At 37.7% G+C, this 12,882-nt stretch overlaps 1 protein-coding gene across 1 annotated transcript in view; it reads left to right on the plus strand.

The window, feature by feature from the left end:
• The window catches only part of KHDRBS2 (KH RNA binding domain containing, signal transduction associated 2), a 307,309-nt gene that overhangs the window by 291,491 nt on the left and 2,936 nt on the right, over positions 1–12,882 (plus strand). Inside the window, exon 8 of the mRNA XM_030235769.2 lies at positions 765–823. Coding sequence (XP_030091629.2) covers positions 765–823 — 59 coding nt within the window. The remainder of the gene's footprint in view (positions 1–764; positions 824–12,882) is intronic.

A 12,882-nucleotide genomic window follows, 5' to 3' on the forward strand; every position in this document is an offset into this window, starting at 1 on the left:
ATTGCTGATTATCAGAATGTAACTGTTATCTGAAATATTTTTATACCATGTTAATGTGACTATACATAATTTTTTAAAACAGTGAAAAAGTGAGTTTGAGACTGTTAAGTGTGATTTTGCACTCATAGACCCTCGTTCATTTCAATTTGTGTTTTATTGATCACTGTATAAAACTTTCCATGGGTGTCCATTAACTACATAAGGAAAAAGGCTGTGGAGAATCAAATTTCTCTCTACAGGCAGTGGGGACATGCTTCTTCTTCAGGATCAATGCTGGAAACCTGTCAGTGTTTTTGGTAAAGTTGAGTAAGTTTACAGGTTCCACACCGTACAATACAGTCAGCTTTGTGAAAACAAAACCCCACTGATTTTGGTAACACATAAATGTTTAGAATTTCAGGTAAATGAGGATTAAAGCCCTTTTGTTGGTTTAACAACAGTGGTCCTTTAATACAGTGGTCTTTTCTCAGACTTCATTTTAGCAGATAGAATTTCTCTCAGTCTTTGTCACGTCTCCAAGTTTACATATTTAGAATCAAATTTGGTTTTTTATGCTGAGTAGATAAGAAATGCAATATACTGTACAATAGCTTTTATTGTCACTGATGCATTTTCTTTCATATCTTTAAATATTCCCTATGCCTGAAACTAGCTGGACTGGGCTATGTCAAAGTGTTAAAATGGCTTTTATTTTGTGAGCTGTGTTTTTGTTTTGACTTGGTTACCCACAATAATAGTGACATGGCTATCTGAATCTTTTACAGTGTGCCTGAATATTATGACTATGGTCATGGAACAAGTGAAGAGGCTTATGACAGCTACGGTAAGGTCTCTCCTATCTTCTGCAAAAGTGTGAAATCAAAGGAAAATATCTGTCACTGGCAATTCAGAAATTACTTCCATACACTTTTCTTTATTTCTCTCATTTTTCAAAGCCCAAGCAAAATAGATTTGTGTAACTTTAGGGTGAGTTTTGACATAGGACCAGAAAATTAGATTGATGAATTTCAATCAAAATTACAAAGCCAGTTACTCACAGTCACAGGTCAGTTTAACACCAACACAAAAGTTTCTATTGGTGTTTGAATATCTTTCACAGTGTTAAATTCCAGTCTGCTTGATTTGCCAGCAATATTATTTATCTGCTAACAATATTATGTATCTGCTGTTGTCATGTGCATCATTTCAACTAGCAAGGTTTGTGAGATTTAGAAATACAGATTTAATCAAAGTGGAAAGAAGGAGAGGGTGCTGTATCACCATGGGAACCCCTCCTGCACCAAGATAAAGGAGCATCTCGTGCCACACCAGGCAGTATTAGTAAAGGGAGGGCTGTAGTCTTTGCACGTCCCCACTGACTCTGTGTCTGAGCTGGAACAGTTCCACCTCATGGGTATGGGGGGCATGAAAGGAAGAGAAGTGAAAGGAAGAGAAGCTCCCATGAGCACAAATCATTTTCCAGATCTGGTTTTTGCTATTAGTGATATATTTCAATAACTGGAGCCTAGCCCATGTTTTCCTATTCATAATTATCAGTACATTGTATGAGGTGGCAGGGTGAATCTCACTCAGAGATTTTCACTGAAATAACAAGTCAGCTTAAAGAGTAACCCTAATATTCAGCAGAGCTTTCATGCCTGATTTACTGCTTCTGAAGTATCCTAAGTCTACATAGTGACTTCCACAGCATTGTGAAAATGAGAGCTGATGGAAATGATGCTGCAAATGAAAGTTACACTAAGGGGTTATATAAGGGTTGCTGCTTGAAATAAATAATTTTATTCATGCAGCTCTGAAGCAAATGTCACTAATGCTCACTTGCAGTTTCCTTTGTATTGGTACAGAAATGGACATCAGTGAGATGTTGTCAAAATGATTGCATTGCATAATCAGAAATAATTTATTTTTTTGTATAATCAGTTCTCACAATGTATTTGGATGATACAATGTGCAGTCAAGCACATTTTCAGTGGTAGTCAAGTAATAATAATAGCTTATCCATATTAGTGTGAGTGGTTCAGTTACCCTTTGTTCTGCTTCCCTTTTGCATATACATTTTTAATAGTTGTAGTGGAGGATCCTTCCTCCCATCTACAGATCCCCCTCTCCACTGCTGTCCTGAATGCACTGCTAAGGCAATGCAGAAAAGAATGGTCTGGGCTCAGCAGTAAGAATTACTCACTGTTTAACTTTTAATTACACTCCACCATGCTGAATCTCCATGTGTTTGGGCAAGACATTTAAAGTAGTGTCACTTTCCTTCCAATCCCTCATTTGTAAAACTAGAAGAATATTACTTGTTTTCCCAGCAGGGATTTTGAATGGACTAATTAGCTAAGGCTTACAAAATGTTCACAGAGTGGCATCATGACTAAGTTTATGCTCTGCATGAAGCTCCTTTTTTTTTGTTTTCCATTCAGCAGCTGAAACAAACCCAATATGCCTGGGTTTCCTTTGGTAGGCTTAAAATACATGGCTCATAACTGTGGACTTGCTTTGATTTTCACTTGAACTATTATCTGAGATGGCATTTGCATACAAAAATCTGAGTCTTATCAAAAACCTGAAATAAAGTTAAATAATACTTTAAATTGCAATTTTGCTACTTCCTGATAGCAGATACATTTATATATAACTGTTTATGCTGCTCTTGGTTCACCTGCTTAGGAGATCAGTAAATTTGCCAATTTCATGCCCTGGAAATATGTGCAGGAACTTCTGTCATTCCCAAGTCACTGCTATTTATCTGAAGAGGTAATCTGAGTACACAGAGCTATAGAATATATGCTTAACTTCCTCAGTTTCTGAGTTCTTGCTGCATACACTGATGTTCTCTCTGTAACTGATCTATCACCCCTTCTCATCCTCACCTAACTTTACCCTAATTCTCTGTTTCCAGTTCTCTACATTTTCATGATGTTTTGTTTCAGGATGTTTTAATACAATGGGATGGATTCAGGAGACTCATTGTGAGTCTCCTGAATCCATCCCACTGTATTAAATCAGCTGCCCCTTCATTTTTCACCATTTTTCATTTTTTTTTAAGAAATTAAGTTTTTCTTTCATTTGAATTTCATTTCACACCTTGTTTTGCTTTCCATAACAAGGCTATATTCCTCCTTTACAATTCTTTCTGGCACACCTCTGTAATTCAAAATTCTCCCAAACTCTGAATAAGACCACAGACAAATGGTACATGAATAAAGTCTTCTTGTCAACTCTTAGGTGTTTTATGCAACAACTTATCTTTTCTCCTTTATCCTTTTTAATAACAATATCTGAATTATCAAAAATTTACAAGCTTGGCTTTTTTTTTGCTTTCTTCCATCCATCCTCTTGCTTCCAACTTACCTTTAGGGAGGACAGTTTTTAAACCTGAGAAGGTTTTCTTTCATTTTTCGTGAAGTAGATTCAATGAAATAATAATGCTTCTTGATACTTACAGTCTTTTTAAAGTATAAAATAGAGTTCTCTGTAGCTTCTCAAGTATAGAGCACAATAGTATCATAAATGAGCTGCCTGCTATGACTTTCCTTGCTATCTATACTCCTGAGAAGTAGTAGGTGGTTAACGTCTCATGGGTTCTTCTCTGCTCCTTTTGAGAGAACTTGTGGGGAATTCTGATTGGGGAAACTGTTTCCTCAGAAGATCATAAGATCTGTGTATTTATGGATTTTTCACAGTGGGGTTGCAAAAATTAGAGGGGTGTTTCAGAGCAGAGCCCACCTGAACACCATTTAATTCTCAGGAAGTTCACATCTCTGATTAGATGGAAATACTAACCAAGGAGGAATCTAAGTCACTTGTCATTAGCTGGACAAGATGGATTCCTAAACAGTATTCAGTGCTGTAAAATCCATACCTTAACTGCCTTAGCTCCTTGCTCAGTTTCTTTTGTGAAGGTTCATAAGAATTCCATCACCTCCAAATCCAGCCAAGGCCTCTCCCAAGACAATAGGAAGATCAGGGATGTATGTAAAATCACACTGCTTTCCATGATTAAGGGATGTTCCATTAATGAAAATTTGCAGTACAGAACCCCCTCATGAAGTTAGACACTTAAGCTGTGTTGTGATTTTACATGCTTGTCACCCAGTCTCTCAGAAGAATCAAAGTAGAGACACTTCAAAGCATTCCCTGCAGCAGTCTCTGAGCACATGGAAATACAGTACTCAGGAGTTATGAGATTCCTACAAATTTTTTATAAGATCAGGATTATTCAGCTACTGCTAGAGAATTTTGAGGATCACTGTTCCAGGCTGAAGAACATGAATTTGGGACATATGCCTGAAAATCTTGGGAATGTAGCCCTTATAGGCTTCTTCATGTGAGTTGTAAAGAAATATTTTTAGAAGGCAGTTTAAAAATAAAAGACCAGTCATTTAAAGTACTGTATAAATTTTCAAAAATGTAAAACATCCCCGCCTCTAATCACACTCAACAAACATTTATGATACTTTTGTCACTGAAGGTTTTGATACCTGTATAAACTAAGGTAACAGTGTCGTGTTAACTTGATGCTTATGTTTTAAGGGAGATGGCATGAAATTGGAATAATTTATGAACAAAAGGTTTATATTCTTTGCTCTCATCATACGTTAGTAATTTTGTGGTTTCCCTTCTGGCACTGTTGTCATCTGAAGAGATATCTAGTGAAAACATGAATTTAATTATTTGTCTTACAAATCAATTAGGATAAAGCCTACACCTAAATTTTGGTAACTAAGAATCTTTCCTGCTTATATGTGATGCCGTGCCCAACTCCAAAAAGCATCTTCCCTGGAAAGGACCACTGTAAATAAAAAGCCCTTTGTTATCAATTCATGTTCTCATTTCTTTCTTTTTCTTCCTTTTTTTTTTTGGTTTTTTTTGTTTTGTTTTGGCTTTTTTTTTTTTTGTTTTTTAGAGGAAGCAGCATTCTTGATTCAAGCACTGTGTTGTGTTAGGCCACATTAGAGAGATAACAGAGAAGAGTATATGTCTTGCAGGCAAGGCAGAACCAAGCAGCTGTATTCATTACATCTGACCTGCTTCACTGTTTTTTCATCTGACTCCTGTTTCTCCTTTGTACTGATCAGAGCATTCCAAACTTTGTTTATGAGTGGCTCTTTCTGTCTTAGCTCTCCCAAAGGCTGCAGACTCCAGCAGTGAGCTCTGCCAGTTGTTGTTGCAGAAGGTTCAAGAGGCTTCAGCCCCAGCTTCCAAAAGGAGACTGCCCCAGCAGTGAGAGTGCCTCTTGTCAGATGCCACAGTTCACAGCCTGGTGCATATCCTGCCTTGTGTATTACCTGAAAATTATGGCCATTATGTTTTTATGTCAGGTCATGAACTGCAGTATCTGAACGACCAGTACACTCAGACTTCTTGTGCTATTACTGAAAAAGCAGAAACCCTAGACAGAGAGTGAAAGGATAGGTTGAAGTCCATAACTCCCTAAACCACCACAATTAAATTAGGAAAACCTCATCTGCCAAAGGCCTTAGGCAAGAGTTAGAAAGTTTAATCTGTAGCTTGCCACCTTCACAAAAAGGGAAGACATAAATGAAATCCAGTCACATTACTGCTGCTTTTCAGGAGAAGCTTGCAAGGCTTTTACTGAATGTTCTGCCATTGCATTAAGGAGACATTATTTAAATATTTTTTTGTCTTCACAAAAATTTTTCAGCTGTTTAGATTTTCTTAAATGACCATTTTTTTGATGCATATTCTACTCCAGTCTGTAAAGAATTGGGTACTTAGTTTTAGGATAATTCAATTTTTAATTAAAATTGGAGAGTGTAACTGTTTGGTGTAATTCCTTTTAATGTAAGACATCATTTAAGCTGTAAAATGCTGTCACAATGATTTAACTATTTCACAAATAATTCCCTGCCAGTGGCTCCATATAAGAGCTTTGTAACTGTTATAACAATTAGTTTACTGAGAAATCCTCTACAGAGATGGCACTTCACAAACAAATTCTTTATAGACCTTTATAGCTAGCAACTACAAATGTACAGCAATATTCCACTACTCTTTTATTATATAGTTTTTTTTTTTTAATTCTGTTTGTCCTATAAAGTGTTTCATCTAGCAAATTAAGTTTTTCTACAATAACAATAATAGTTTCTGCTGAACAAGTAAAAGTAAGTGTATCATGATGAAATAAGCAGAGGAAAGCATGTATGGAGGGCTCAAACCTCTAGAATTTGGATAAAGAACTTGATTGAAGAGATGCTACATTAGGGGACATGAATTCTCATACTTCATTAAATGACATAAGCATGCTTATATCGTGGAGAAACTCAAGGAACTGCCACCCTAGTGTGAAATCAGCCCTCTATGGCAGTGACAAAGTAAAATGAAGCCATGTCACAATGTATACAGAGAAAATAATTGTGAATTTTGAAAAAGCACTTCATACCAATTGCTCTGCAGATGGAGATACAAAGTTTTTTCAGCTGTTGAGTCCAAGGTCCTTCCTCATTTTTAGTAATGAGGAAGTAATGAGGTCCTTCCTCATTGGTATTGTAGATCATTGGTCCTAATATTCATTAAGCTCAGCATGCTGAGGATTTCTTGCCCTATTTTTTTCCTAGCCTAGTCTCATTTAAATATTCAAATGTAAGAAATCAAGTGCTCAGATAATTCATAGTGATTGATTTGCAGATGTGAGAGATGATATAAGGTCTGATTCTCATCATTACAGTGTTTGACTTCACATGGCTTGTGATTACAAACAATGTCTTTACCAACACAGATTAACAAAGTCTTACTAATGTGCACAAATTTTTCATTTATATCACCTGAGTGTATACATTTGGTGTCTCCTAGAAAATATTATGGCAACATACAAAAAAAACTTTCCTTGCTGTCTGGATCTTAAAATCATCATGGAATGAATAATAAAATCCTAGAATGGTTTGGGTTTGAAAGGACTTTAAGGATCATGTAGTTTCAACCCACCTGCCATGGATGAAGACACCTGTCAATGGACCAGGTGGCTCAGAGCTCCATGCAGCCTGGCCTTGAATGCTGCCATGGATAGGGCAATCACAACTTCTCTGGGCAACCTGTCCTTCACAACCCTCACAGTATAGTTTCTTCCCAATATCTAATCTAAACTTGCTCTTTTTGTGTTTGAAGCCTTTTCCTCTTCCTCTGTCATTACATGCTCTTGTAAAAAGTCCCTCTCCATCTTTCCTGTAAGTTTCCTTCAGATACTGAAAGGCTGCAATTAGTTCACCCTTAAGCCTTCTCTTTTCCAGGCTGAACAATCCCAATTCTTGTAGCTTTTCCTCATAGGAGACATGGTCCATCCCTCTAATCTTTGTGGCCTCCTCTGGACTCACTCCAACAGGTCCATGTCCTTCCTGTGCAGAGGACCCCAGAGCTGGATGCAGCACTGCAGGTGAGGTCTCACGAGAGCAGAGCAGAGGGGCAAGATCACCTCCCTCACCCTGCTGACCTCTCTGCTTTTCATGCAGCCCAGGATACAGTTGGATTTCTGGGCTATGAGTGCAAAAGGCTCATGTCCAGCCTCTCCTCTATCCCCAGGTCCTTCCCATCAGGGCTGCTCTCAATCTGCTCATCCCCCAGCCTGGACTGATACCAGGGATTGCCCTGACCCAGGTGCAGAACCTTGCACCAGGTCTTGTTAAACTGCATGAGATTCCCCAGGGCCACTTCTGGTACTTGTCCTTATCCCTGTGGATGCCATCCTGTCCTTCAGGTGTGTCAGCAGCACCAGCCAGCTCAGTGTCATCTGCAGACTGGCTGAGGGTGCACTTCATCCCTTTGCCTCTGTCATTAATGAAGGTGTTAGATAATACTGGTCCCAGTATGGACTCCTGAGGGACATCACTTGTCACTCATGCCCATCAGGACTCCAAGCCATTGACCACTACCTCTGGATCTGACTTTCCAACCACTTCCTAATTCATCTTATTATTAACTAGGCATCTGAGATGCAGAAAGGCACAGATTGTACCACTGTGGTGGAGGTTTTCTGGTGTCTTGACAGAGCACCTGGCTTGGGTCTTCAGCACATGCTGGGCACTTCTACACTAGCACGGGAGCAGGAGTGTTCTTTAGAAGCAGATTCACCACTTGTCTGCATTTATGGGTCTTCTTTCCCCATCACTGAGTGGGTTCAAAGTACATAAATTTTAGTTTGAAACTAGATGCAATCCCAACTGTTTGTGAGATTTCACTTCCAGAGGCTCAAACCAGTGTGAAATGAGAAATACCTATAGAAACTGTATTTTGAATATCAGGTCCTCAGTGTCAGCTGCTTTTCTCTGCAGTTCATCTCTATTGGTGTGCACTGTGTGCTAATATTAATATTGATAGAGCACCTGTGTCTTCATGCCCCCCAAACTGTCCCTGCCAACAACCTTGCTACATGTGCCATGGTTCTGAGGAGTGTGACATGCTTCTGCATGACCATCTATATTTTGGGCTCATTGAAGCATCTGGTCTCTTGCTGAGGAAGATGCTCAGTTCCCAGCCCTGGGAACTCAGAAGTGATTCTGAGTCTTTCTGTACAGCACTCAATTTTTTTATTCCACTGGAAACAGGAGGCAGTGAAGATTTCTACAGCATATGGACAGAAGATACACCAAATATATTGCCCTCCTTTAATCTTCTATTTCAATCATTCCTGTACTTACTGATAGCAGCACTCCTACTGTGGGACAGAATGAACTGACAAAAGCATTTTCTTGATTTTCTGCAAAATTTTAACAATTCTTTTACTGGAGGAATCACTTTAGCTGTATCTCAAGTGGCTTTCATTCTCTCAGAGGAGATTTATGATTTTCATAAGAGCATGATTTTGAAAGTTTGCAGGGAAAGGAGCACATTTTGAATTCAGCTATGATGACTAATGTGGGGATGATGCTAGAGTTATTGCTGTTTTGTCAAATCAGTGTTTTAAGTAGACTATAATTCTTTAGAAAGTCCCATATTTAAACTCATCACATTCTTTTAACTGTCTGTGTCTTCTAAAACCTTTGTAGTCCAGTTATGCTACGAAAATGGAAAAAAATTCTGCATGTAGCACAAGACTGGTTTTAATTTATGGCAACTTATTGTGCTTCCTCTATTACTTCTGAATTATAAATCATTTTCTATGACAGAATAAGAATAAGTAAATCATGCAAAACTTTCCTATGTAATATTTCAAATGGTAATTTCACTGTCTGCACCATGGGAACCATAGAGTTGAAGAATCTAAGACAAAAGTCCTGTAATATTGATGTGCATCTATTTCATTCCAATATGGTATATAACTGCATGCTTCATGTTACATGACCATAAAGTAATAGAAAATTAATTTCTACTGAAAATAAATGAAAAATAAAACTCCTTCTACACTGTAACATTCACACTCACCTCACAACAACACTGATAACACTCTTATTCCTCCTGGCATTGCAGTTTCCCACACTAGTTGTCAGTGTACTCTGATGCTGCTCCTTCCCTGTCTGTGGCAGGTGTTCTCTACAAAAGTGGCTGAAAACTTCTAAGAAATATTTTTTCCCAAGCCAGGGAAACTCTCAACCCTTACACAAATTTGGAGCAGCCATGCAGTTTAAATTATCAGCCCACCTGAAGACAAGGTGCTCTCAAGCATAGGGGCAGTAGTGGGGTTTTTTGAAGAGCTGTGGCTGTGTTCACCAAGTAGGTTTGATGCCTGTTAAACCACAAGGTTTTCCATTCATTTCTAGTTTTTAAGCTGTATATATTTCATACTGTAGGTCTAGTAAAATAAAGGGTACTCAGAATGGTAGAAGCTAGCTTAATTGGTTTGAGCCTGTGTTTGGAAAACATTCCTTGTCTTCTCAAAACTCCAAATTTCAAATAAGAAAGGCACCGTTTCTGAATTGATAGAGTCACTTCTTCTCACAAAATAATAAAATGCATAGATGTCAAGTCAGAAAATCCTGTGTATTTTGCAAGCATAAGGAAAAAGAGACCAGAAGAGTGAGTGAAAAAATGCATGTTCTTCTTAAAAAGAAAAAAAAAAACAAAACCCAAAGCCTGTTCTTGCATTTTTGTCTAAAATAATATATACTTGTCCAATTATGACACAAGAAAAGTGCAGCTACCTTTTCTGTGTGAATTTTTGGGTTGAAATACTGCATTTGTCAGAGTTAGCTGAGCATTAGTCGTTAGCTTGTATAGGACAAATTTTCCAACCATTTGCAAGTAGTATTTTGTCTCCATCCATCTTTCTATGGAGGCTTACTAGAAATACAGCACAAATTGAATTGTCTAAGGAAAGGCATTCTAGGAGTTCTCATTTTGAAGCTATGTCTGGTTTCTGTTGGGTCTTCTGCTCAGCACATATCACTTTTCTCTTACTGCTCAGACAATTCATTACATCTCAGAACACCCCAGGGAGGGAAGTATTCCTGTCTCATTCTACCAGTGAGGAAGCCATACTACAAAATATTGAACAATTGTCCAAGGTCACTGAGAAAACAAGGAGTAGAACTAATAATCCAAATTCCTCTCTCCACACGTATGCAGTGAAAGAGTTTTTTTTCCTCACAGAAAACTGTCTAATTCTGAATCAAAATCAACTTCTGTTTCTAAAACACCAAAAGGTAAATGAAAAATCAAATTGAACCATTACACTACTTGCTGTTATTTATATCTTAACTAATCAGAATAGCTCCTTCTAATCTTTTCCTGGACACCTTTCCAAAATAATTGACCAGAAATTCATAAAATTGTGCCCAGTAATTGTGGGCAATGTTCAGATGCTAAATAAGTTACTGGGAAGAAAAAGTGATTGAGTCTTTATTAGTACCAGGACTAAGCAATGACTATAAATAAAAAATAATAAGGAAATAATATATTTCTATGTAAATCATATGCCATTCATACATATTTTTATTTTTAAAAAATCCATTATTGTGATCTGCCCTTTAAAGATCGCATTTTTTCCCCTCTTTGCATATTTGAAAGACTTTTATTCAATTCTGGAAAATTCCATAATAAGGTTGCAGAATGCTAAATGAAGAGTAAAAATATGTGATTTTCTCAAATCTTTACTTAAAGACATTTAATTACTACATGGATAGACCACTAAATTTTTCAGTGCTTTCAATAATGCATAGGTGAAATAGTAAGAAAGAAACAAGTTCATATCTACCCATCTCTGTGCTATCTCTGTGTTATTGTTTTGATTCCATATTCAAAGAAATTTCTCAGGGTAAAAATTAAATGATCTCTTACTTTTTTTTTTCTTACTCTCCAGTAAGAAAAAAACCACAAACTAAAATTCTGTATTTAAACAGATTAGAGCTATTGAGTCTTCTAGCAGTTCAAAAATAATCTTTAAAGTAATCCTCAAGTAATGCATCAGTTATTTCTGTGATAAATACTGGGATCATTTCTATAACTCAGTGAACACACTAAAGTAAATAAGAGTCCATCTGAACCATAAAAAGCAGTGCAAAAACACTAACATGCAGATTCAATCAGGCATAAACCAAGGGTGCTGATTGTGATAATAAGAATTAAATTTTAAATACTAAATGTGAGCTTCAAATACCAATTCACAGGAGCATATAGCAGTTTGGAAGACATATGCAGTGTAATTAGAAGGGCTGTGCCCATGTCTTCACATTTCTTAGCAAAGTATCTCTGACACTATCACACCCAAAGCAATCCTTCAGCCCAAGCACTCTAAGATTCCTCACCTATAAACTCTCCTAAGCTTCCATTCTGCTACAATAACTTATATTTTTCGTTTCTGAAAGGAAAGCATAACAATATTTTGCCTTAAATAAGAATGGCAAAATTGCCAATATCACCAAATTCCTGAAAAAACTGAATCCTCTGTCCTCAATTATTAAGGTGCTTGTGTGGATTTCTTTTTAACCATAGTCTTTGACACCTGAAAAGGACAGGGAATAAGTGTGGTCTGCTAGAGCAGAAAGACTGGATGGAAGTCTGGATGTCACCGAGGGAACAGGAAGGTCAGACCCCACAGGGATGTTCTTCCCAGGAATGGGAAAAAAGGAAAAGGAATCAGCATTATCACACAACAACCACCCTGCACCTTTCTTCAGTTCTTGAGCAGTCTCTCACAGTTCTTCCAATTACCTTTCTCTCTCCAAAGCTACATCTATTGCCTGCTCCTCACCTGAAATGCCTCTCAGTTTCCATTTCATTAACATGTCACTTTTTTAAAATGAAACACATCACTTTCTCAAGATGAAATATTTCCAGGCTCTCTTTCCTTCCTCTTTCAGCACAGTCTTTCAAAGACCAGGCTCACTCACTTTTCTCCTGTTCTCACAGTGAAACTCAGCCTGGTAATCAAACTTTGAAGCTTTCTGCTACCCAGGGAGCTACCTAAGTCTCTGTGTGGCTGCTGAGGTAGTCAATAGAACTCTAGGCTTTTAAGATTGTTCCCAACGATAGAAATTTCCATTCTCAGGAGCTCCCTTTCTTCCCTTGGTGCTGAAAGAAAAAGATTACCTTGGAGTTCTGGAAGGACTTGAAAGAGCAGTTTTCATGTCAACAAACCTGTAATGACTAGCATGCAGGTATATTGCTGTTCATTAAAAACCACTCCAGGAGAAAACCACTATCAATCTGATTTCTTTTTTGGTGTGGCTGCATCTAGTAATGTAGTGGCACAGTGTGGTTCAGAGACTCATGATAGTGCAGCTCCCTGTCATCTTGCTTTCTCCACAATAAATATATAATCCTTTACTGCTGTATGTGTGGTAGGCACCAGAGTTTTCCCAGTCAAAGGCTGTAGTCCCAGAACTTCCACATCTGTTTTGGCTGTGGATTCACCTGTTAATACAGTAGGGTCTGTCATGTAATATCAACAGGAGCTGTTAGCTGTCAACTCTCACTTTGTATTTCAGTGATGGT

The sequence above is a fragment of the Serinus canaria genome, chromosome 3 (assembly GCF_022539315.1).
Source record: "Serinus canaria isolate serCan28SL12 chromosome 3, serCan2020, whole genome shotgun sequence".
NCBI lineage: Eukaryota > Metazoa > Chordata > Aves > Passeriformes > Fringillidae > Serinus > Serinus canaria.